The sequence below is a fragment of the Scyliorhinus torazame genome, chromosome 10 (assembly GCF_047496885.1).
Source record: "Scyliorhinus torazame isolate Kashiwa2021f chromosome 10, sScyTor2.1, whole genome shotgun sequence".
Taxonomy (NCBI): Eukaryota; Metazoa; Chordata; class Chondrichthyes; order Carcharhiniformes; family Scyliorhinidae; genus Scyliorhinus; species Scyliorhinus torazame.
In genome coordinates this window covers 89,483,287-89,509,431 of record NC_092716.1, presented here as the reverse complement: position 1 = coordinate 89,509,431, position 26,145 = coordinate 89,483,287, and the positions used below count along the sequence as shown (strand labels likewise).

The window sequence follows — 26,145 nt, the reverse complement described above, 5'->3', positions numbered from 1 at the left end:
TAGCTCGTCTTCCTCTTTCATCAATCAAGACCTGTTTAAAGGTCATCTCCTCTCAAGTTTGTAGCATGGTACAAAGGGTCGAATCAATTGGACCTTCTTCCCTTATGGGTCCCTAATAATTGACAGCAAGTATTCAATTGGTTACTTCCAAAAGATTACTGCGTGTAACAACCATGCAATCTAGCAATAAAAGAAAAATCACATCTGCATACCACTTTAATTCCTCCTCCAGGCTACCTGTCACAAAGTTTGTTGATAAGGTGACTGCGCTTCTGTTCATCTCGGGCACTTTGCAGCTTCAGTGTGGGAGGTTATAACCTTCCGAAAAAGGTGATTTGTTTCCAGACTTCTTCCAATGGTGCTCTTCACATAAACATTTGAAAATGTAATGGTTCAGGTTGAATCTGTTGCAAATTTTTCACTACTTTTTTGGAAGTACCTGGACTCCACTCAGGGCTCCATCACAGGAAGCAGCAGCAAGGCAGAAATTACGAAGTAGTCACATGGAGGAATAAATGCAAAACACCTATCTTTTCCATGGTGAAAGGCAGCGGTACGTCAGCTACATTGATTTTTCAAGAGGTTAATCAGTCATTCGCGATCAAATTTCCTCAGTCTCCATTCCAAGTGAGATGGGTTTCAATAATTTGACTGTTTTTGCCCAAAGTTCATCATCCCAGTACTGACTTTATAACAAATCTGCTAATGCATTGAATGCCTTTGCTGCCTCACTATAATGAAGCCTAGCAGATTACTCTAGAGAAGTGTCATTTCACTGGAAGTATGGAGAGTACATCGGAAGCTCATCTGCCCAAACTTCTTTCTTTCACCAATAATAAAAGCTGGCTCAAGGGCACCATTGGAAGAAGTCTAGCAGCAAGTCATTGACTGTTCTTTCCCCTGAAGACTGGTGTATGCTGTGCAAACATCAAAGTGAACAAATGGAAAAAGATGTCCGGGACTACAGCATTCTAAAGCACAGCAGCGTCATCCTGTGGTATAAAATCAAGGAGTATTTAAGTTTTGCAAACTTGACTACACGATAGAGAAATTGAGCTCAGGTTTACTGCTCCTCACCCAACTCGCCCCACGCCATGCCATGCCTCGCCCCCATGGACAAGTTATGGTAATACAGCTGGTTCTGACTTTGGACTAGCCACCCAGATATTGAGAATTCAAATCCAACCATGCCAAGTGACTTATAAATTGGCACCAAGGGGTAAAAGAAAAGTGATCATGAAATTGCTGGATTGTCATAAAAACCAAACTGATTCACGAATATTCTTTAGCCTACACTTTATTCCAGTCTCAAGTCAAGTGGTTGTATCTTAATGCCCTCAGAAGTGACCTAGCACACTCTTCAATTGCAAAAGAATTAGAAATCTCATCACAGTCACCCAGGGCAATTAGGAATGCCCACCTCCCGAGATCAAATTTAAAATATGTAATGGATCTAAACTGGTTCTCCTATATTTACTTAGAACACAGCGCAATGCAGTTTCTGAGCGGCACATACCACTTTTCTATTTTCATTTGTTGCTTAACTGCAGACAGTCAAGGACATTTTGTAGCCATCTAAAATGGCCACCTGCGAAGGACCATGGGAATTATGGTCAACTTGGACACAGACAAGTACACAGCCTCTGTGTATTGTGCAAAGAAGTCAGACCTGACAAGAAACTTGCGCATATTAAAAGTCAATCACCATTTCACCAGGACAATAGTGTTTGAAACAAGGAACGGCAACAGTAGCAGGCTAACAGGCACCATTTCCCCTTATTTGGAAAGGCCTACGTGCCTGGGACAATAACAGCTAGGACCCGCCCAGCCACCGAGGTATCCGCCCCTTAATTGGCCAGGATCAATGAGGGTGTTTGAAACCCTTTCGATCCATTGGATCTGGAGTTAGGACCGCCCCAAAGGGCTTGAAAGAGACGAAGGATAAGAAGCCCTGCGCACAAGGGATCGGCCTCTTTTGGACCGGCCTGTGTGCGACCAATTGCAGCATATCAACCAGCCAAGTTCAAGGACCCACGATCGCTACCTGAAGGACGATCCCAGCCGAGACAAACCTGACGACTTCCAACCGACCCACGTGGACACAGATAAAGGCCTTATCTCCCGCACAGAGCCAGTCACCCCGAAATTAAGTAAAGGTCATCTTAGTTATTGGGTCTAGTTTAGTGCGTAGCCGTGTGTATCATTGCACATAGAAATAAGTCTTGTGTTTGTTAATAAACTGTCTTTTGAACTAATATACTGGTTGTGTGGTCATTTGGTCAATATAAGAAACAGCTTGTGGTTCACATAGAAATAAAGTCAACAATTTCACATTAGTTTCAGTTCTAAAAGTAAACTTAATACAATGGAGTGTATGACATACAAAAAATATCACCTGAACAGAGTACAGAATTTGGTGCTGTTCTAAAAGGTTCTAAATTACCATGAATAGCTGATAAAAAAAATAAAGTAGATTGCTACAAAAGAGTCTTTAGCTTTTGAAGCTTTTGATGAGTCATCTCAAAGTAGGTCTAAATATCTATCAATCATACCTTAGTACTGAAGGTTTCTTAACAACAAAGAATACAAATGATTTGGTAAAAATACCATACGGTGAAGTGCCAAGTTAGACAAGTCAGGTAGCACCTCAGTCTGTGCGCAGGTGTATTCTCTATGACTTGCTTTGACTTTTAGACGCTAATGGGGGTACAAAAAACAGGAAAGCGGGTACACTACCCACTCTTAATCTCCAATAATGAATGATCTCTGCTGGATGGGGCCCTGTTGTGATGTAATCAAAACGATTTGTCAAATTAACTTCAAGGCAGCACATGAAGAATGTGGGACTAATAATGTCTGTGAAATCATACCCCCAAAGGAATCTGTTCCTTCCCAAGCAGAAATAATTGGAAGATAAAGAGCTCAGTGCAGTTGGTGTTATAGCATATTCCTAGTCACTGGAAAGTCAGACATAGGCATGCAGCCCATTGTGCCTACACCACTCACTATTGGGAGGATCCCAACGAATCACACTGGCCTCCATTCTTCCCCATTTATCCATCAAATGTACATTTATATTCCTCCCTCCAGAAATTAATTTAGATCTCTCCACCCTAAATTGCATCTGCCAGTTTCCGTGCTGTCCTGATTTTTTTGATAACATTTATTTTGTGCCAAACATTGCCCATTTTTGCATCATTGGAAAATGTCAAACTTGAGAGTTTCCTTAATAGATAACCCTAGTTGGTCAATTTTGCCATTAAACCTGACATTAGGTATCTCTAGTACTGCTTTATTCTGACTGAATCTTTTCTTGAATAACAACATCCAACACCGTGTTAAAGTGGTCAGCTAGCTCCATAAAATGCACCTTTTTGAACAACGCATCTTTCACCTGAAACTCTCGAGGCCAATTATATTTCAAATAATTTTGGTTTTCAAATGCGCATACTTACACTACAAAGGCCTAAGCCTAGACTAGCTATCGTCTAAATTAAATAAAATGGTTAAAAAAGTAAGATATACCAATGAAAAATAAAAGTCGGGTGCAGTCAACTTGGGTCATGTCGGCTCAGGTCACAGACCTTCTACGCTAAAGATCAATGAGGTTCAATAGAAGTGCGGTTTTTGGGTGTTAGGTTTTTAGATCTATGGATAAAGGACACTCAACCTCTATTAGTCCAAGTTTTACCTTTCCCATTTAATTATTATCCTAGTTTTAACTCCCAGTGGAAATGTTGGGAAGGCCAGGTTTAATAATTTGTTCAGTTATGTATCATGATCAAGCAATCAAAGTATACCAATTAACCTAATAGGACATCTGCTCAACGTAGTCAATGTAAGAGACCAATATCACACCATGTGAGCCTTCTTCTGTCACTGCATCCTGACGTGACAAATGAAATATACCACATGGCCCTAGTCCTGTGCAAAGTGCCGTGAAGTCAGTCGCATCAGAGTTTGGAACTATTATACTTCCCAGCCATTAATACTCAGCAGTTATACCTGAGTTAGAAGGCCCTACAGTGTGAAGTAAAACAGTTTTGTGTCTCAAGCTGCAATCTAGATCTTAAGTTGTTTTAGTCTTTTAACTTTAGCCTTAAAAGGAAACAGTCACTTTCCTTTAAAGCATGTAACAGACCTATGCATTACTTTGGATCTGTAACCTTGGAATCAGGTTCTGTGATTAGTTTTTGAGGTTATGTAGTTCTCGTAACTTTTATTTCTTATGAACATGTATTCATTGAATCTGTCATTCTGTAACGTGCATCTTCCTACCTCAACTTTAACACACCGGTTATACGCACTGATTTGGTAAGTACTGCAGTGGTTTTGTAATTGCCATATTAGTTAAAGAATATTGGACTCTAGTTTTTTTTTTTTAAGTAACTTGTTTCAACATCAGCAGTCACTAGGAAGTCACAGGTAGGTGTTTGAACATTCTATAATGCCTAAGATTTATCAATTTGGCACTTTGAGATATGGAGGCCAAAATATTAATCATTAGGAAGTGACGATTTCCAGTGACGGTAATGCGCTGAGCAGTCGTACATCAGGTGGCTCTCCTCCAGAATACAATCAAACAGGCACTTTTAGATTAATTTAGCCCGAACATTCAGACTTACTTCACCCACAAGAAAGAAAGGGAGCGCAGCACGGTGGAGCAGTGGGTTAGCCCTGCTGCCTCATGGCGCCGAGACCCCAGGTTGGATCCCGGCTCTGGGTCACTGTCTGTGTGGAGTTTGCACATTCTCCCCATGTTTACGTGGGACTCGCCCCCACAACCCATAGATGTGCAGGCTACGTGGATTGGCTACGTTAAATTGCCCTTAATTGGAAAGTAGAAGCAGAGGAAAAGGCCATGAGCAGCGGGTGGGCGAGTCGGCAGACCCGCGAGGCGAGGGGTCCCCTGGTTTGGAGATGGATGGAAGACATTCCTTTTTTAAAAATTTATAAATTTAGAGTACGCAATTCATTTTTCCCAATTAAGGGGCAAATTCTAGTGTGGCCAATCCACCTAGCCTACACATCTTTGGGTTGTGGGGGCGAGACTCACGCAAACACAGGGAGAATGTGCAAACTCCTCACGGACAGTGACCCAGAGTTGAACCTGGGACCTCGGCGCCGTGAGGCAGCAGTGCTAACCACTGCGCCACCGTGCTGGCCAGGACGGAAAACATTCCTGACGAAGGAATTGATGGCGATGAAAGAGGCGATAAAAGTGGAGTTCCAGGAGGCGGTCAAGGTGGCAGTGACGGAGCTGTTGGTCGTCATGCAGGCGGTGACAGATGGAATGGGGAAGAAACTGGAAGCTGAGGGGAAGACAACCCTAGAGCGGAAAACTACTGATGGACCAGAGCAACAGGATTGTTGGATTGTTGCTCTGGAGGCTGAAATAAATAGGTTGGTGGCGACCAAGGGGAGCATGAAGGGAAAGGTCGAGGACCAGGAGAATCGGTCTCGGCACCAAAATATACGGATCGAGGGCTTGCTACAGGGGGATCGAGGGCAGGGACCCGATGGACTATGTGGCCCATATGCTGGGCTACCTGGTCAGGAGGGAAAGCTTCCCCAAGTCGCCGTAGATCAACAGGGCACACAGATCACTCCGACCAAAGCCCAAGGCAGGGGAACAGCCAAGGGCAATAATTGCCAAATTACATAGATACCAGGATCGGGAAAAGATCTTGCGGTGGGCAGGGCAGACGAAGGTGAGCAGCTGGGAAGGACATAGAATAAGAGTATACCAGGACATCGGGGCAGACCTGCCAATGCTCTGGGCAAGTTCAACCAGGTGAAATCAGCCCTGTACAAAAATGGGGAGAAATTTAGAATGCTATTCCCAGCCAGGCTCTGGGTTACATTCCAAAACAAGGAACGTTATTTCAACACCCAGGCAGAGGCGGATGAGTTCGTGCAGAAGAATGGCCTGGGCAAGGGGCAGACGGGGCAGCATTGAGGACGAAGCAGTGGAGGAAAGGAGAAAGGAACTGTGATGGACATGTACAATGTTTGCGCGGGTCAGTGCTACCACTGAGCAGCCACAGCCGAGAGAGTGAGGGGATGGGCAAGGCAACCGAGCACGGGATGGGTGAGGATGGAGGAGTCCTGCACGGGAACAACACTCCAAGCCCTAGCCACGACAGTGCTCCCATCCCTGCCAGCAAAGTACACATCCTGCCCAGTGGAGGTAGCAAAGCTAAAAACCTGGAACCAGATGAGACAATACTTCAGCTTAACCGAGGTGCCACCATGGCCGCCATCTGCGGTAACTACAGATTCCCAGCAGCCATGCTAGACGCCACTTTTAAGAGGTGGAGACAGGACGGGGAGGGACGCTAGCGATTAGGGGCTTTTACATGGGGGACAGTTTTGCAACCTTGGACGAGCTGATGGAGAGACTGGAGCTAACGAACGGACAGGGGCTCCGACATTTACAAATCAAAAACTTTCTCCGCAAGGAGACGAGGTACCCTAAGGCCCTGAGAGACACAATGGTGGAGGAACTACTGAACGCGCGGACAGGATGAAGAAAGGAAACTGTGGGGACATACACGGACGTCTTTTTGAAAGGGTTACTAGACGAAGCAAGGCAGAAATGGGAGGACGAACTAGGAATGGAAGTAGGGTGGGCACTCTGGAGCGAAGCACTGAGCAGGGCCAACTCCACCTCCTCCTGCGCAAGGCTAAGCCTCATGCACTTTAAAGTGGTGCACAGAGCACAGCTAACCAGAACCCGAATGAGCAGGTTCTTCCCGGAGGTGGAGGACACATGTGAACGGTGCCAGGAAGGCCCGGCCAACCATGCCCACATGTTCTGGGCCTGCCCCAGACCTGTCGGGTTTTGGACAGCCTTCTTTGAGGCAATGTCCAAGGTTGTGGGGGTGAGAGTGGAGGCGTGCCCGGGAGTGGCAGTCTTTGGAGTATCAGATCAGCCAGAACTTCATTTGGGGAAGTGGGCCGATGCCCTTGCTTCCTTAACTCGCCCGCCTGAGAATCCTGCTCGCCTGGCGATCAGCAGCGCCACCCACAGCAGCAAACTGGCTGGCAGACCTGTTGAAATTTCTCCATCTGGAGAAGATCAAATACACCATCCAAGGGTCGGACGAAGGCTTCAACAAAGCGTGGGGGCAATTCACCAGTCTGTTCCAAGCCAATAACAGATAGGAAGGGAGGAGGGGGCAGGGGTACCTATCGAAACGAACAAGATCACACAAAGCAGATAGGAACAAAAGGGGATGGGCAGCAAGGGAGGAACCCAGGGAAAGATCAAAGAGGGCGCCAGGGGGCCCCCACAAAGCCATAGGAACAAAAACAGGATGAAAGATAGATTATAACATCTATGGCAGAAGATCGGGCCTAAGACGGAACCCGAATAACAGAAAGGGGGGGGGGGGAAGAGAAAGAGTGCCTAAGGAAGAAAAGCAATCGTAAATAATAACCATTTCAGTCATCTCCTGTATAGTGTACAAATGTAAAATTTAATAAAAATATTTATTAAAAAGATGCCATTGCAGTCATCAAATAGGAGTTAATGGAAGAAAGTATTAATGATGTGCAGTGTAAAAACTGCAAAACGCTTGACAGTGATTGGACTTGCGGTTTACATCATAGCTAGCTCTATGTACATGCATGACTTCTATGCTTATTTATCTGAAATGAACATGACTTCTTGCAGCTTTTAACATGTTCATCCCATCTGTGCACCTACCAGCAAAGCTCAAAATAAAACTGCATTGTGGAAAAAAAATCATTAGGAAGTGACACCATTCATCCTCTTATCACAAATAGACAGGCACACAAATTACCTGCTGTTGCCTTGTTATCTCAATGCAGAGTGATAAACTTAATATAAGCTGTAACGAGAAGAATACTCCCACAAGTGATTGATATCTTAGGGAACCAGTCAGGAGTTAAAAGGAAGTGACATTGGTAAGGTAACCATCACCCTTTTTTAAAAATTGAGAATACCCAATGAATTTTTTCCAAGGGGCGATTTAGCGTGACCAATCCACCTACCCTGCACATCTTTGGGTTGTGGGGGCGAAACCCACGCAACACGGGGAGAATGTGCAAACTCCACACAGACAGTGACCCAGAGCCGGGATCGAACCTGGGACCTCGGCGGCATGAGGCAGTGGTGCTAAGCACTGTGCCACCATGCTGCCCTGACCATCACCCTTAAGAGACAAATCATGCACCACTTAACTAATCAGGGACTGGACATGCATTGCCTGGACCAATCAGCGCTCAGATATTACTGATCATGCACAGTGGCGAGAAAGGGTTAATAAGGCACTACGCATGAAGAAGATGGACTTCAGTAAATAGAACAAGGCATAACTCCACTGTCAATGGGAGTAGAGAACCAGTGTTCCAAGGTCAACTGACTGTTTCCACTGTCTTTATTAGGTATAGCATTTTTGTACTTATTGCAATGAACTTAGTAAATTCTGTGAAATGTGCGACAAACGCTTGAACGAAGGTAGTCTGTAGCTAGTCGAAACTGCAGGTTCCTTTTAGATAAGTTTTCCCAACTTAGTCTAACAACTGTAATTGTCTTACAATTAGACTGAGCCCCAGATCTTTAGAGGAAAAAATTCATCTGGAAATGATGGCATTAAAATACTGAAATTGCTAACTTCTAAAATAAACATACTTAATACTAAATGTTTCTGTGGGTAAAGTACATAATTTCAACAATAAAACTGGACAAATGGCATGTGAGATTCCTTCACCAGTGGAAAGAAAACACTAATTTGATCAAATGTGATTTGATGCAGAATAGCCAATAGAATTGGAAATATAAATAAGTGAACAAATTATGGAAAATAGCACATTTAAACCACACCCAATAGTTTTATATATTGATTATCACCAAGTTAAAGAAATGGAAATTGCTAGTGTAGCCACCTGGGTTGGCCATTTCCCGACTTAAAATGGAGAACCGCAAAGACTGACGGGAAATTCAGCCAACATAGGCAAAATTGAGCAAGTGCAGAAATCATGTGTATTGAAACTTGCAAAAACCAGACAGCAGTGAAACCAGCAGCCATCTGCATAGTAATGAGCAATTCCAAGGCACAATTGCAACACTCAAGGTGAGCTAAGCCAGACTCCTCGGCGCCAGCAGGAGCCAAGACAAAGGAAGGCCAACGGACATTTAGGGACCGCCCAGCGATCAGGGAACAACTCCAGTATTGGAGAAATCGATCCAAATGATCGGACGCAGTCCAATCATTTGGAACCAGGTACGGAGTCCGCCCCGAAGGGCGGGAAGCCCCTGGGGACTATAAAGTAAAGCCCACAAGTTCAAATCGTCCTTCTTGGCAGGGTCACTCAGCAACTTGTATCAACCCTGGAGAGTGAACTGCCTAAGCTGCCGCATCAACCAAGTAAGTCTCCAGTCAACGCACGCTACAAGATAGGCGCTCCTAGCTACCAGTCTATACCAGCTTTTGAATCCTGCAGACTCAGATCGAACGAAAGGCCATTTGTTCCCCTGACCTGGTGGGCCAATTCCGAATCTAAGTATAGGCCTTTTAGTGATAGAGAATAGTCTAGAAAGTAGAGTTTATGCATGAGTAGCGATTTACTGTGTATAATAAATGTGTTTTGATTTGAATCTTACTAATTGGTGTGTTGAGTTATTGATCAGTACTTGAACCTCGTGGCGGTATCATAAAGATACCTGGCGACTCTAGAGCAAAGGTTATAGAAACAGAGCAAATTCAGTAAAGACCCAACGGGCAATGAATTAAGAGCCAACCAAAAGTTAGCAACACTAGGATACAATTTTAAACCTATTAAACACAAAGCATCCATAATGAATGTGCGGTTTTCGCTCATTTCCAGCATGGGACAATGATATCTTCTGGAATATATCTACAGTTGTACCAATTTAATATAAATTGGGAAATCCACATCATCTCAATTATTTGTAGATCACATATTGGTTAGAATTCCATAATTCACTCAGTAGAGCAAACTCTTATGGTCCATATTGAACTCTGATACCTCCGGGAACAAACCCTTCTCTGAATCATTTCATTCCTTCAGGTAATTAGCAATAGTTGGCTCGGGGGCTGATTTTCCAGGTCAGTATGGAGTCTCGGCCGCCAATTGCCGGCATCATGAAATGATGGATAGTACATGTGGAATTCTCCGAAAAGTGTGGCCTGGCAGATTGCTCTCTCCACCAGCTCCTCAAATTCAGAAAGTGACCCGGAGTTTTGTATATTCTCAAATATGGTGGAATTTATTGTGAGGTTTCCAAGTCTCATTGCAAATAGGGGAAAACAGATGAAACTGAAATCAGTCTGACATTCCCTTATGGGCTGCCTATCACTCGCAAACTCCACTTGTATGGATGTTCCATTATCCACGAGACGCTACCCTTCAATTACAATTCAATAAATTGTCACTGGCAATTATGTTAATTGCTGTACAAGGGAAACCAGAACACAGAGCCAAACTAATATGAATCAGCACACTAAAGCAGCGAAACAAAAAAAAATTAATGGCTGAAGAAAATGACATACTATACCCAGGACATAATAGCCTGCAGTCAATGAAATATCCACCCCCACTAATCTCCATTGCTACAGGTGGGAGGAAGATGCTACAGCACTCGATCCAAATGCGTGGAACATCACGTTTCAAAGAAGATAATCAGCATAATGGATAATTGCAGCAGCTGTGCTCAATTGAGAGCTCCACCACTAAAACTAGTTAAGAGTATTCATTTAATATGTGAAAAAAGGCCACTGCATCTTCAACAGTGACAGTAATAATTAGATAGAATTTCAGCTTCAAGACTTCCTTTTTAAAAATAAGTTATTTTCTTATTTTTCTTCCCTTCCCCTCTTTGTAGTTTCACTGCACCACCCACCATCTCTATCTGAGCAAGAGGCCTACATCAAGCATGGGGGAGCAAGGAATGAGGTAGGAGCAAGTGGTGAAGCCTACACTACACCTTTGCCGCACTCCACAGGTATGGCCACAACTCAGTTCTTTTGGTTCTCTCCAAAGGTGATTTGTGTTTAGAATACTTGTGATAGAACGGTTTTTCTACCGGATATTTATATTGCAAATATCATAAAGTCAGAATTTATTAGACATTTATCTAATGTTACGATATTTAATAGGTTAGTCATATGCAATTTATAATACCTATTAATTGTTTTATCTGAAATTATAAGTTTGGAATTGTCCACATATTTAAGGAAGGAGCAGAGGAGAATCATTGGAAATTTCAACTTAACTTCTATCAAAAGAACATTGGGTTCATTAATGCAGTCAAAACAATCTTGTGTTACAAATGTGAGACACTATAAGGAAAGTATGTTTTAAAACATTTCCTCGAACTTAAGGTAACACAGAGTGTCCTGAAAAGGAGGATGGCTCGGAAACAGGCCCATTTGATTCAGTTGCCATGGGAATAGAGGCCCAGGTTGAAATTCATCGAAACTTGAGAATCAATTTCCGCACTAAAACAGAAAATACTGGAAAAGTTCAGCAGGTCTTGCAGCATCTGTGGAGCGAGAAATTAGAGTTAACATTTGAGTCTGTATGACTCTTCTTCAGAGCTAAAGAAAGGAAGACGTGTGTTGAATTATATGCAGTAGAAGAGGGGATGGAGCAGTTGGAACAGAGTAGGTCAGTGATTGTTGGGAGCTAGGAGAGATTGCGACAAACATGTGCAGGTAACAAGACAAAGAAAGCGTTAATGACACGAGGCGGTGCTAGTAGTTGGATAAAGGTATGATATCAGAATGTGTTAATGGGCGAGTAAAGGTCAGAGCTCAATGAAAGCAAAACTTAAGAACACAGCATCTCATCTTCTGATTAGGCGTGTGAAAGCTCTCAGGACTCCAACATTCAGCTCAACAACATTAGACTGTGACCTTTCTCATCCATCTTGACCGTTTTTTTAATATCCCAAACCTTTTTTGTCCCGATGCAAAAAAACCACCCTCCCCCACAAGGCCATCTGTCAGTTGTTCTTATATTTTCTGCTTTTGTTTCAGATTCCAGCATAGGAACATGGGAATTAGGAGCAGAAGTAGGCAATTCAGCCCCTCAACCCTGCTCCGTCATTCAATCGGATCATGGATGATCTCTTCTTGGTCTCAAATCCACCTCCCTGTCTAATCCCCATATCCCTTTAAACCATTTTTAAAATTAGAAATATATCTATCTCCTTCTTGAAACCATTTAATGATTCAGACTGCACCGCTCTATGGGGCAGCAAGTTCCAAAATTCACCACGCTTTGAGAGTAGTTCCTCCTCATTTCCGTTTTAAATTTACTGCCTCTCAACCTACATCCATGACCTCTCATTCTAGATTGCCCCACAAGAGGGAACATTTGGTATACATTTACTTTATCAAACCCTCTTCGTATTTTATATACCTACATTAGATCTTTCCTCATTCTTCTAAACTCCAGTGAGTATAAGCCCAAACTGTTCAATCTCTCCTCTTACGTCAATCCTTTCATCCCCGGACTCAATCTGGTGAATTTCCTCTGAACTGCCTCCAATGCCACCACATCCTTCCTCAAATAAGGAGGCCAAAACTGGACACAATACTCCTGATGTGGTCTCACCAACACCCCATACAATTCCATCAACACTTCTCTACTTTAATACTTCAGTCCTTTTGCGATTAATGCTAACATTCCATTTGCCTTTTTATTACATGCTGCACCTGCATACCGACTTTCTGCGATTCATGAACAAAGACACCCAGATGCCTCTTCCCAGACGCATTTTGAATCTGCTTTCCATTTAGACAATAATTTGCCATTCTATTTTTTTTAGCCAAAATTGATAACTCCACACTTATCCACATTAAACTCCACCTTCCAAATTTTGGCCCATTTTCCTAGCCTACCTATATTCATCTGTAAACTCTATTTCCTCTTCACTGCCTGCTTTACCACCTATTTTCGTATCATCCACAAATTTTGCTATGTTACACTCTGTCCCTGCTTTCAGATCATTCATATAAATTGTAAACAGTTGAGGTCCGAGGACTGAACCCTGCGGCACCCCGCTAGTTACAGTTCATCAGCCAGAGAAGGATCCATTTATCGCAACCCTCTGCTTTCTGTCAGTCAGCCAATCCTCAATCCAATTTAATACACTACCCCCAATCCCGTGCAATCTCACCTTCTGGATCAATCTTTTATGCGGCACCTTGTCAAACACCTTCTGGAAGTCTAGATATACCACATCCTCAAAGAACTCAAGTAAATTTGTGAATCATGACTTACCCTTCATAAAACCATGCTGACAATGGTGGACTGAGCTTTGTCTTTTCAAATGTTCAGTCATCTCCTCCTCAATGATTGATTCCAGCAACTTCCCCACCACAGATCAAGCTAACCCGTCTATAGTTTCCTACTTTTTGTCTCTCTCCCTTTTTGAATAGGGGCATCACATTAGCGTGTTTCCAATCCACCGGGACCTTTCAAGAATCCAGGGAATTTTGAAATATCATAACCAATGTATCCGCTATCTCTGTATCTGCAATATTTTGCTTTTATTATGTCAGTTTTCACAGCTTTACACAAGAAAAGGGCAGCTGGTCTTGCTGGACACAGACTCTTACTCACTCAGGCAACAGCACCTGGAGAGGAACACTGAAAACAGTGGCTGTTGTGCCAAGCAAAGGGTGGAAGTAATAACCACAAAGCAGAAGGTTGGTGACAATAGATTCCCTGTTTAAGAGATGGAGCTTGTTGAGATTTAAAGACTGATGAGTCACCAGAGGCTGTTTGGATGCTGTAAATCGGTTTGGTTACAGTAAGGAGATAGCGTGAAGGGACTTTTAAAAGGACTCGAGAATACTCACCCTGGTGTAGCAAGAAGAGAACCTGTGGGATAGCTGGCTACATATCTGCTGAGAGTGTAACGTATAGTACAAATGTGATGTGGGTTTCCAGTTGTGTTAAGTGAAAAAGTACCCCCTGTATAGTTTACTGTATTTGTTGCCTACTATCTAGTGTTTGGTCAATGGTGATTTTAGTTTAAAATAAAAACAAAAAATGCTGGATAAACTCAACAGGCTGGCAGCATCTGTGGAGAGTGAAACAGAGTTAATGTTTTGAGTCCAAATGACTCTTCTTCAGAACTGATGAGGGGTCGAAATGTAATGGATTACATAGTTGGAGACGGTTTTGAGGAAATGGGGCAGAATAGAAGGTCACAGATAGGTCAGACCCAAGGAGAGGCTGACAAAAGATGTCATGGACACTTGACAAAGGGAGAGTAAATGGTAGCATTAAGGACTAAAGAAGTGCTGATAGGGCATTAAGGAAAGGTAGCAGAATGTGTTAATGGGTGAACAAAGATCAGTGCTCAATGAAAGCACAAATTGAAGAACAAGTGACAGATGTGCCTGTAAAGGTGGGGGGGGGGGGGGGGGGGGGGGGGAGAGTGTATGTATTGATACGAACCAAGGAAACCGATTTTAGCCTATTACAGTAAAACTTTTAAAACCTGAAATCTTGTACTGTGATTCTTTCCATCAGTTAGTTATACAGTTTCAAGTCAGGATGGTGTATGACTTAGAGTGGAACTTTCAATGGTGGTGCTCACAAGCATTTACTGTTTTTGCCCGATTAGGTGGCACAGTCATGGATTTGGAAGGTGCTGTCGAAGGAGCCTTTGAAAGTTGCTGCGGTATATCTTGTAATAGATGGTACACACAGTAGTCACTGTGCACCAGTAGAAGACTAAGTGAATTTAAGGTGGTGGATGGGTACTAATCGAGCAGGCTGCTTTATCCCGGATAGTATTGAGCTTCTCAAGTGTTGTTGGAGCTGCACTCATCCAGGCAAGTGGAGAGTGTTGCATCACACTCCTGACTTGTGCCTTGCGGATGATGGACAGGCTTTGGGAAGACCGTAGGAGATTTACTCTCCACACAATTCCCAGCCTCTGACGTGTCCTTGTAGCCACAGTATTTATATGGCTGGCCCATTTCAGTTTCTGGTCAATGATAACCCTCAGGATGTTGGTAGCATGGGCTTCAGTGATGGTAATGCATATCAAGGACAGGTGGTTAAGTTTTCTCTTGTTGGAGATGGTCATCATATGGCATTTGTGTGCTGAACATGTTACTTGCTCTAATTAACCCAAACCTAAAGGTTGTCTCCGTCTTGATTCATTTAAAAAAAAAAAAATGTATTTTATTACAAACATGTATCAAACCGGTTACAGCGAATAAACACCCCGGGAAACATACTTCCCAACAATGAACTGTACAGTCTGTACAGATTTTCCCCTTTTTTCACCCACCACCCTCCCCGCGACAAATAGCCGCTCAAACACGGTCACAAACATCCCCCACCTTTCCTCAACCCCCCCCCCCCGAAGTGCCCCTTAACTCATACTTTATCTTCTCTAATCACAGGAAGACGGACAGGTCACCCAACCAAGCCGTTACCCCCCCGGTGGCGATGCCAACCATCACTCTAGCAAAATTCGCTGCTGTGCAATCAGAGAGGTGAAGGCCACGACATCGGCCTTCCTCCTCTTCATGAGCTCCGGCTTCTCTGAAATCCCAAATATCGCCACCAAAGGTTCCGGGTCCACCTCCGCCTCCACTATCCTGGCTAAGACCGCGAACACTCCCGCCCAGAATCTTCCCGATTTTTCTCAACCCCAAAACATGCGTGTGTGATTCACTGGCCCCTGCCCACACCTCTCACACTCATCTGCTACCCCCTGAAAGAGCCCACTCATTCTCGCCCGAGTTATATGCACCCTGTGCAGCACCTTAAACTGTATCAGGCTCATCCTTGCACAAGAGGAGGTCCCGTTTACCAGACGCAGTGCCTCAAGAGGAGGTCCTGTTTACTCTACGCAGTGCCTCACTCCATACTCCCCAATTGATCTCCCCTCCCAACTCCACTTCCCATTTCTCCTTGATCTTCTCCTGCTCGCCTCCCCCGGTCTTGCTTCATGAGGTCACAAACTACTTCAGCATCTGAGGAGTCAAATGGAACTGAACATTGTGTAATTATCAGCAAACATCCCTACTTCTGACCACGGTGAAAGGGGGGGGGGTCACTGACTAAGGATGGTTGAGCTCAGGACACTTCTCTGAGGAGCTCTTGCAGTAATATCCTGGGGCTGAGAATGATTACCCTCCAACAACCAAAACTATCTTCCTTACACAGATGTCTCCAGGTGAGTTGCTGGACTATCTCCACCAGCCACTGTTCATCTCCAGGTGAGTTTTTCACCTCCGCACAGTGCTTTGTAATGTCTTGTTGGTTTCAAACATCGTGTTGCTGCTTACAGCGTCCACTTTTGCAATATGGGTCTGTGCTAACTTAGCATAATTTATCAGGGGTAAAGATGGTGGACTCCTTGAAACCTTCTTGCGGGTCACTAGGGAAGCAAAATTTATGACTGACAACCCCAACTCCAAAGGACCTCATGAAGTGTTCTACTCGCATAAATGCCTTTCAACAAAAATGGTCCAAATGATGGAGGATTTTGCTGATTACTATGGATTTAAAGTGTTGCTGAGAATTCAAGTTTTTGATTATTGATCTCATTGCGTGATTGATCTATTTTTCCTTTTTTTATAAAAAATTCATTCATGGAGCATGGGTTTTGTTGGCAAAGCCGACATTTATTGTCCGTTCCAAATTACCCTTGAGAAGGCGTAAAACTGCTGCATTTCTTGTAGTGCAGGTACTTCCATAGTTGAAAGTTACTTGTCCTTTACTAACTTCCAAATATAACGTCTGCCAGTTTCAGAATTATCAGGAGTTATGGGAGTAATGTATATTGTTCAAGTACACATATACCAATGAAAATATGCAACCTGCAATCAATTTAAACTGTCCTCGCCCAATGCTTGGCAGGAGTCATTACAAAGCAAGCAGGAGCAGGCACGTGGTTTGATTTTTACCCCATCTCCCTTCCATTCCCCCTCGCAGCTGTAAAGCTGCTCAGACATCAATATGAATTGGCACTTTGAGACAGAACCTATACACATGAAAACACTGAATGAAAAAGGACAGATCAACAATCTGGTATTCTTCAAATGATACAAGTCGTCCTCTGTGCACTGAATATGCAAATTAGATTCATATCAGATTGTGGAGAAGGGAAGTGGATAAGATCAGTTACTCCTGCATTGCATAAAGTCTCAGGACTCCCACCATTGCAGCAGTTTGTTTAGATCTCAAGCTAAATTGATACTACTGACACACCTCCGCACAGTGCTTTGTAATGTCTTGTCGGTTTCAAACATTGTGTTGCTGCTTACAGCGTCCACTTTTGCAATATGGGTTTGTGCTAACTTAGCATAATTTATCAGGGGTAAAGATGGTGGACTCCTTGAAACCTTCTTGCGGGGCATTATCCTCCCCCTGAAAAACAGCACCCTTGTAAAGTATATGGGAAACACACCAGGAAAATATCAGGTTCAATCCCAGTCTGTGTTGAGCTAGTTGACAAACTCAGAATGTCTACAATACAGGAGGCCATTCAGCCCATTGGACCCTCCAAAGGAGCACCCCACCTAGGCCCAATACTCCGCCCTATCCCCTTAACCCCACTTAATCTTTGGACGCTAAGGAGCAATTTAGCACGGCTAAATCGACTAACCTGCACATCTTTGGACTGTGGGCAGAAACCGGAGCACCCAGAGGAAACCCACACAGACACTGGAAGTGCAAACTCCACACAGTCACCCAGGTCGGAATTTAACCAGGGTCTCTGGCTCTGTGAGCAGCGGTGTTAACCACTGTGTTAACCACTGTGTCACCTCGGCCGTAGTGGAAGCATTTTAGTTCTTCCCAGTAACACTGGGGGAGATTGGGGGCAAAAAATAACTCATGCAGGGCAGCACAGTGGTTAGAACTGCTGCTTCACAGCGCCAAGATCCCAGGTTCGATCCCAGCTCTGGGTCACTGTCCTTGTGGAGTTTGCACATTCATAACCCAAAGATGTGCAGATAGGTGGATTGACCACGCTAAATTGACCACGCTAAATTGCCCCTTAATTGGAAAAAATGAATTGGGTACGCTAAATTTATATTAAAAAAATAACTGTTGCAATGATGCAAGTCATGAGGCTTTATGTAATGCAGGAGTAAATTATCTTATGCACTTCCCTTCTCTGCAATATTGCATCATTTGAAGACCAGATGGTTGGCCAGGGTTCCTGAACTTTATCACAACACAATAACCGACAAGTCACAACTCAACTTTGATACTCTGCAGACGACGAGCTCGACAATTGACATCATGTGGCTCACACATGAATAATATTCTGTACTGAAAGGTGGAAATAACAAGGAATTAATGAGCATAAAGATGGAAGAAATTTGTTGGAAGAAATAAAGTAAACCTTAACATGAAGCTTGAACAGTTCCACAATTATTCAGGATGACTGTGAACATTAGGCCATACGTCAAAATCTTGCTTTAAATTGGTTGTATTACTATCATACTTTCAGAACAAGGCTCCGTCCCTCAGTGATTTTGTTTCTGAAAAGGACACTAACCTTTTGCGTTTTACAGCTCCAGCTAACAGCTTTGCTTGAGAGAACTTGCTCTTGTTTTCCACTGGCTTAGTAGTCGCTTTCTTCTCAGCATCTTTTTTAGATTCAGTGTTTTCTGCAAGTTTCGTGCGAGCACTGTTAGTTCTCGGTTAAGGATCAATAGGACTTTGGAACCAATTCCAGATTACATCTCTGGGAATTTCCCAATGCTCTTGCTCAAGAAGTTTCAGAAGATTGAACAAGGAGGAACAACTGGCTTTTCAGCCTAGAGGTGACCGAACACCGAAATGTAGAAGAGAGTACACTGTATAGAAATGGTAAATCTACGACACTACTTCAATGGAAACATAAAATAGGACACTAGAGCATAGGTTCAAACTAGTAAGAGAGAAATCTAGGAAAGGCCCCCACAAAATGGCTAATACGTGGAGCAATAGCAATACACTCCAGCTGCTGAAAATCTGAAATGGAAAATGATGATCAAACCGTATCTGTGACGATGAAGCAGAGTTAACAACCAGAATTTAATGCCTTACCCACTGATGCAACTTTGGAGGTGAAGTCTGTGCAACCAGGCAGGAAGTGTAGATCCCCCCCATCCTCCCTCCAATCAAGTCCTGAGCTGGAAGACTTGTGGACAGGCTTCTCACCTGGAGGCCAATTGAGGCTTTAAGTGGCCACTTAAAAACTTCAACCCATCACTGCTATCACCTTCTGTTCTTGCTTCCAAGACCCTCTCCTCCCTTGTATCTACAGGAATGATGGCAGCAGTCTGTGCTACCAATGCAGCACTCAGACATTGGGTGGGTGTTGCTTGTGCTGCAATGGAAAGTGAGACATGGGCCATCAGATGCTGCATTATGGCTCAGTCCTCCAACATGTTTATGGAGTTTCCCACTATTTCAATGTCCCAAAGTGTGAGCTCCACATTATGGGAAAGCTCTGTGCCAAGTTGATGCTGGGCTCTTCCATCCGCCTTGATGCTGGGGTATATACCAGAAGGCCTGCAGTCATTCTACTCAGCATTTTGCTGTGCACCAGCATTCTTCTCTGTCGGCTGCCCCATCAAAAACTTGGTTTGAGTCCTCTGCAGGCAGACCTGGTGTGATGTCTGCCCCTTAGTGAACAAGCACCTATGCTATCCTTGCCCTGGCTGCAGTCCATCCATGCCTGGAGTCTCACTACATGCAGATTTGACTTGTCTGCTGTCCTCTTAAGATAAACACAATATCAGAATCTGAGTTGGTGGCTGTGAGTTTGAGGTCAATTGATGGTGTGTTTTCATCAACATTGTCGTCTTGGTGCTCCTCCAGTGTCTGGACAGTTTTCAGTTCTTGCATGTCTGGAAGGTAAAAGGCACATGAGCACAGTTGTGGTGATGTAGGAAAGGACCTTGGGCAGCGGGGGACGCAGGGAGTAAAGTAAAAGGCGCATGCTTACACCATCTGCAGCTTTTGAGTTGGATGGAATTGGAGGAGGAAGTAGAAGTGTGATGCGAGATAGATTAGGTACGAGAACACTGTAATTTCAGTCAACGATCCGTCTAAGCTTCATGGGTGAATAGCACAGGGGGAAAACGATGCACACAAAAGCAGTCCCTTTAAGATGTCCTTTTAAGGCCAAACAGAAATCATAAAGGGACCACACAATTCAACAAACAGGCCATGCACAGTAAAGAGAAATTGGAGGGAACAATGGAATGCGACAGGAGCAAAAATTGCCAGCACTTTCTCCTGCATCAGGGAATACAAGACTGTCTGTACCCCTTGGTTAGCTGCGGCTGCCTCGGAGTTGAGTCATTTTCTCTAAAAAGAGAGGGAAGTGTGTCAGTGCATTTCGTGGATGTGGTTATCATGGTCGAATAGCTGGCAGTATGTGCAAGCTGTGAGATATGAGTGTGAGGGTTGCAACAGTGCTAAGTGTGTGAGGTGTAGTATATGAACATCAGGTATGGGTGCTAATCGAGACAAATGGCAGGTGAGTGTTTGGAGTGTGGCGAATTGAGAAATGTCTGAAGCTAATAGTGCAGTTGTCATAGTTGGTAGAATGTGGCATTTAAAAATGCATTGCCTGACCTTGACAACTCATTTCAAGTTATTTAACTTCTTGCACCACTGTAACCAGCTCCTCAGTACTAGGCTCCTGGCACTAGCTTCACAGCTACCTGCTCATATTGCCTTTTAACCACATATCTGGACCATTGGAGGTGTAGGGCAGCTTTCTTTCTTTCTATCTCCCCCACGAAGACCTGCACATTGCAGAATCAGAAAAACCTTGGAGCCCATTTTCTCCTGTGTAATGTCATTATTTACGCATTCCCAGGCCCGACTCACTTCCTGCAAAATACCACACTAGGAAGTCCTGAGGAACAAAGAGACCTTGGAGTGTTTGTAAATAGATCTCTGAAGACAGAAGCACAAGTTAATAGGGTGGTGAAAAAGGCATATGGTACACATCTACATCAGTCGTGGCATAGATTACAAAAGCAAGGACGTCATGTTAGAGTTTTATAGAACATTGGTTAGGTCACAGCTGGAGTATTTATGCAGTTCTGGTGGCCACATTATAGGAAGGATGTGATTGCACTGGAATGGGTGCAGAGGTGTTTCACCAGGATATTGCCTGGGATGGAACATTTACGTTATGAAGAGAGGTTGGATAGACTTGGGCTGTTTTCACTGGACGGGTTGAAGGGCGACCTGATCAAGGTGTGCAGGATAATGGGGGACATGGACTGGGTGGATAGGGAACAGCTGTTCCTCTTAGTTGATGTGTCAGTTAGGACAGAACACAAGTCCAAGTTTATGGGGTGGGAGTCTAAGGGGGATTTGAGGAAATTTTTACCCAGAGGGTAGCGACGGTCTGGAACGCAATGCCTGGAAGGATGGTAGAGGCAGGTTGCCTCACATCCTAAGTACCTGGATGAGTACTTGACACGTCTTAACATTCGAGGCTATGGGCCAAGTGCTGGCAAATGGAATTGGGATTGGCAAACCAGGTGCCTTTCATGCGGCGGTGCACACTAATTGGGGCAAAAGGGCCTTTACTGCATTGTATTTTTCTGTGAAAACCCCCAGTACCTGCTCCAGACAGAAAGTACATCCATCTCCCCCCTCCACATTTTCAGGGGTATTCAATTTAGCTCCAAAGATCTTTCCAATAATTACTTATATGGTGCAAGTGTCAGAAACCTCTGACAAACATCTGTGAACCAATAGTTTTCAACGTTGTTATTTTCAGTCTTTTACAGGAGAACTCATTGTAGATGTAATTCACTGCATTCAAAGGGTAAGAAAGTTAGCTGTGCTCAACCTCATCGAAAACATCCAGAAATAAATCACTTTCATTATTTCACATCATTTCATGAAGTTCATCTTTTTCTTAAAATTAGGAGGACCATCAGACAATGAAAAATCTAAAGCATTGAAACATGGTTACATAAAATAGACAGCACAGAAACAAACCATTCGGATCAACTGTTATGTTTAGGTGTTTATGCTTCACCTGCATCGCCTCCCATCCCGCCTCATCATATTCTTCTATTTATTTCTCCAGTTCAATCAGCTTCCCCTTACATGTTTCTTTTTTTAAAAAATGTATTTCATTCCAAACATATTCAAAGGTACAAAATCATAAATAAATCAAAAACCATTCTCCCCAACTCAGAGTTCGTGCACGTTTTCCCCCCTTTTCACCCCTCCCCCTCCACCTCCCCCTTCCCCCCCGCGACGAACAATTCCTCAAACATGGTAATGACCAGTCCCCACCTTGTCTCAAAACCCTCTGCTGAGCCCCTCAATTCAAACTTGAACTTTTCCAGCCGGAGAAAGTTGTACATGTCCTCCAGCCAGGCCGCCACGCCCGGTGCATTATCGACCGCCATTCCAACAGAATCTTTTGCCGGGAAAGTGGAGAGGTGAAGGCCACAACAACGGCCCTCCTCCCCTCCATCGGCTCCGGCATTTCTCTTCCCCCAAAAATCGCCACCATAGAGTCCGGCCCGGCCTCTACCCCAACAATCTTTGATAATGTCCCAAACACCTCCTCCCAGTATCTCTGCAACTTCCCAGCCCCAGATCTGATCCGTGTGATTTGCTGGTCCTCACCCACACTTCTCACACGTGTCTCCCACCCCCTGAAAGAACCCACTTTACCTCACCCAAGTCATATGCACCACCTTAAACTGAATCCAACTCACCCCCCCCACATCTTCTCCTCCCATTTCTCCTTAATCCTCACCACCTGCACTCCTCCACCCCCCGCCTCCTACTACCCCAGCCACCCATCTCTATCCCCAATCCTACCCTCCCATTCACACCTGGGAGCAGCAACCGCTTCAACAGGGTATACTCCGGCAGCTTGGGAAACCTCTCCATTCCTTCCGTGCAAAGTCCCTCACTTGCATATACCAGAATTCGCTTCCCATCGGCAACTCCACCCTCTCCCGCAGCTCTTCCAGACTTGCGAACCACTTCTCCAGATATAAATCCCTCATCCTCGCCAGCCCCATCTCTCTCCACCTCCTGTAAATGCCATCTGTCTCCCCCGGCTTAAACCCATGGTTCCCACAGTGGTGTCAGCACCGACATCCCCTCCATCCTGAAGTGGTTCCACACCTTAATCGTGGACTGTACCACCGGGTTCACAGTGTACCTCCCGAGTGCCACTGGAAATGCTACTGTCACCATGACCCTCGGGCTGGACCCATACAGGACTCCTCCTCCATCCTAACCGCCTCACCTTGTCCGCATTCACCGCCCAGTAGTAGTGCAACAGATTTGGGAATGTCACCCCCTTTCTGCCTCTGCAGCAGGGCTCTCTTCACCCTAGGTATCTTCCTGGCCCATATAAACTCCAAAACCATTGTGGCGACGAGAGGCTTTTCACAGTAACTTTATTGAAGCCTACTTGTGACAATAAGTGTTTATTATTATCCAGTTTCTGGAAAAAGGTCATCGGAATGAAGATCGGGAAGGGTGGAATACAAACAGGAGCCTTGGTAGAGCATTCATTTTTACTACTTGGACCCTCCCCCGCCAATGTCAGGTGTAACGTACCCCATCTCCTAAATCCTTTCTAACCTCCTCCACCAACTTTGTCAGGTTCCATTTGTGCATCGTTGCACACTCCCCCTCCACCTGAACCTGTCCCTGTCCCTGGCTACCCTAAATGACAACACCCCAAGATTGGTTCCCAAACCCACCGCATTCACCGGAAACACCTCACTCTCCGACATTCAGCTGATAGCCCGAGAAGGTCCCAAACCTCTCTACTATGCCCACAATTCTCCCATACTCTCCAATGGGTCTGACGAACTACATACCACCATCAAAACCAAGAACCAAAATCACCCCGAAGCCCTGACAATCGTTGCTGGAGACTTCAACCAGGCCAACCTCAGGAAGGTCCTACCCAAACTCCATCAATATATCTCCTGCCCCACCAGAGGTGCAAACACTCTGGACCACTGCTAAACGAGCAAAGGTGCCGACTGCTCCATTCCCTGACCTCACTTTGGCAAATCCGACCACAAGTCGGTATTCCTACTTCCGACTTACAAACAGCAATTCAAGTGTGCTGAGCCAGTCAAGGAAACCGTGTAGTGCTACTCCGAGGACATCCTCCGCGACTGCTTGGATACGGTGGACTGGTCCATATTCAAGGCTAACCTGGGCGAGTACGCAACCATCATCACAGACTTCATCAGTAAGTGTGTCGAGGATTGTGTACCAAAGACGACAATACGGGTATTCCCCAATCGGAAACCCTAGATTAACCAAAGGGTTCATTCCCTGCTGAAGTCCCAGACGGAGGCGTTCAGGTCTGACGACCCTGACCTATACAAGAAATCCAGGTACGACGTACGGAAAGCCATCAGGAATGCAAAAAGACAATACCACATCAACCTAGAGTCCCACGCCAATTACACTAACCCACGCCGACTATGGAAGGGTCTGCACAAGATCACAGGCTACAAAGCAAGGCCAGACGGAATATCTAGCAGAAGGGAAAGAAGTCTGAAGACTCGCACATCCAGACATAAGAATAGCTTCTTCCCCACAGCTACAAGACTCCTCAACGACTCCCTCTCGGACTGATCTGTCCCCTGTAAGCACACTATTCACGACGCCCTATGCTGCTCTTGCTCATGTATTTGCTTTGTTTGGCCTCTTGTTCCGCACTGTAAGCAATTACTGTTTGTCGATGTACCATTTGTCAATGTTCTCTGTTGATTATTCTCTTTGTCTACTATGTACGTACTGTGTACGTTCCCTCGGCCACAGAAAAATACTTTTCACTGTACTTTGGTACATGTGACAATAAATCAAATCAACGAACAGCAGCAGGTCATCTGCGTACAGGGACACCCGGTGTCCCTTACATGCTTCTAAGCTATTTGCCTCAACTATTTCTTGTGGTAATGAGCTCCATGTTCTTGCCACTCACTGAATAAAGACGCTTCTTCAGTGTCTCCTATTGGATATATCAGTGACCATCTTCTATCATGGTCACAGGTTTTGATCTCGCCGACAATTGGAAAATTCTTTCCCCTTCTTCTAGCTTCTAATTGCATTTCATAGGCTGTTTCCACCTGCATTGTGCCCCAAATTTCCTAACTTTGTGCTTCTTGCGACCAAAATTATTAAGAACAAAACTAGAGGATGTGAAATCACCTAAGGTACAGTTCACTGATACGACAGGGTTGCTGGTCCGACCATCACTAATGACTTATGCAAGAGTCCTTCTCGTTTATTCCCTTGTTTCCCCTTTTATGTTTGCTGTTACATTTTTGATCTATGCGTGATCAATGGGCACGTGTCTTTAAGGCAAGCAGCCTGTATCTTTAATTCAAGCAGAAGAATCGAGAAGTCTGTGCTGGTTTAAACTGGAGTTGCAAACTGGCCAGCACCAGTGAGAGAGATGGGCTGGGACACTGTTTGATTGATTTGTGCGGTGACCAATGAATTAGTCCAAAAGGTTGGGCACTGCCTGGTGACGGGTGCAGATTGGATCTTGTCCCAGTGCAGTGGTTCTCAGAGACCTGAGGTTTTAGTTTTGACTCTGGCAGCATGATAAACAGACACAGTTAATTCTCTCAGGAAGATCGAGCTAACTGTCTCCAGCAAGCCTGCTGAGAGGGCTGTCTCTCTCTCCCCAGTAGCCTGTGGGTGCTGTGTTCCTAAAACTACGGAAGCCTGAAGTCAAACCACAACTGAAAGTAAAGTTTGATGAGAAATAAACTGTCTCTCCAGGAAAGTTGTGAGTACTGTTTTTTTAAACGACAGAGAACCTGACTGAACAAATCTACAGTAAAGACCAGTACAGGCTGCAGCAAAGACTTTAATCTGTAAGCTTGTTGTGAAACGAAGTGTGTTGAAAACCATCATATGAAATAAAGACTCTTTCTTCCTTTCCGTTACGATTTTTACCCCCTTTCACACGTGTGTGTATGTGTGTGTGTGTGTGTGTGTGTGTGTGTGTGTGTATATATATATATATATATATATATATATATATAGAAGGGTGGGGAGGCAGGTTAAAGCGGGAGTTATGTCTTTGTTCGTAGTTAACCAACTGTATTATCTGCTGCGTATTTGATTATAGTTCCTGTT

At 44.4% G+C, this 26,145-nt stretch overlaps 1 protein-coding gene across 1 annotated transcript in view; it reads right to left on the bottom strand.

Annotated features, from left to right (window-relative positions):
- Positions 1–26,145, bottom strand: part of psme3ip1 (proteasome activator subunit 3 interacting protein 1) — a 152,006-nt gene that overhangs the window by 10,954 nt on the left and 114,907 nt on the right. Inside the window, exon 5 of the mRNA XM_072518403.1 lies at positions 18,536–18,669. Within this exon, the coding sequence (XP_072374504.1) occupies positions 18,536–18,669 (134 nt within the window). The remainder of the gene's footprint in view (positions 1–18,535; positions 18,670–26,145) is intronic.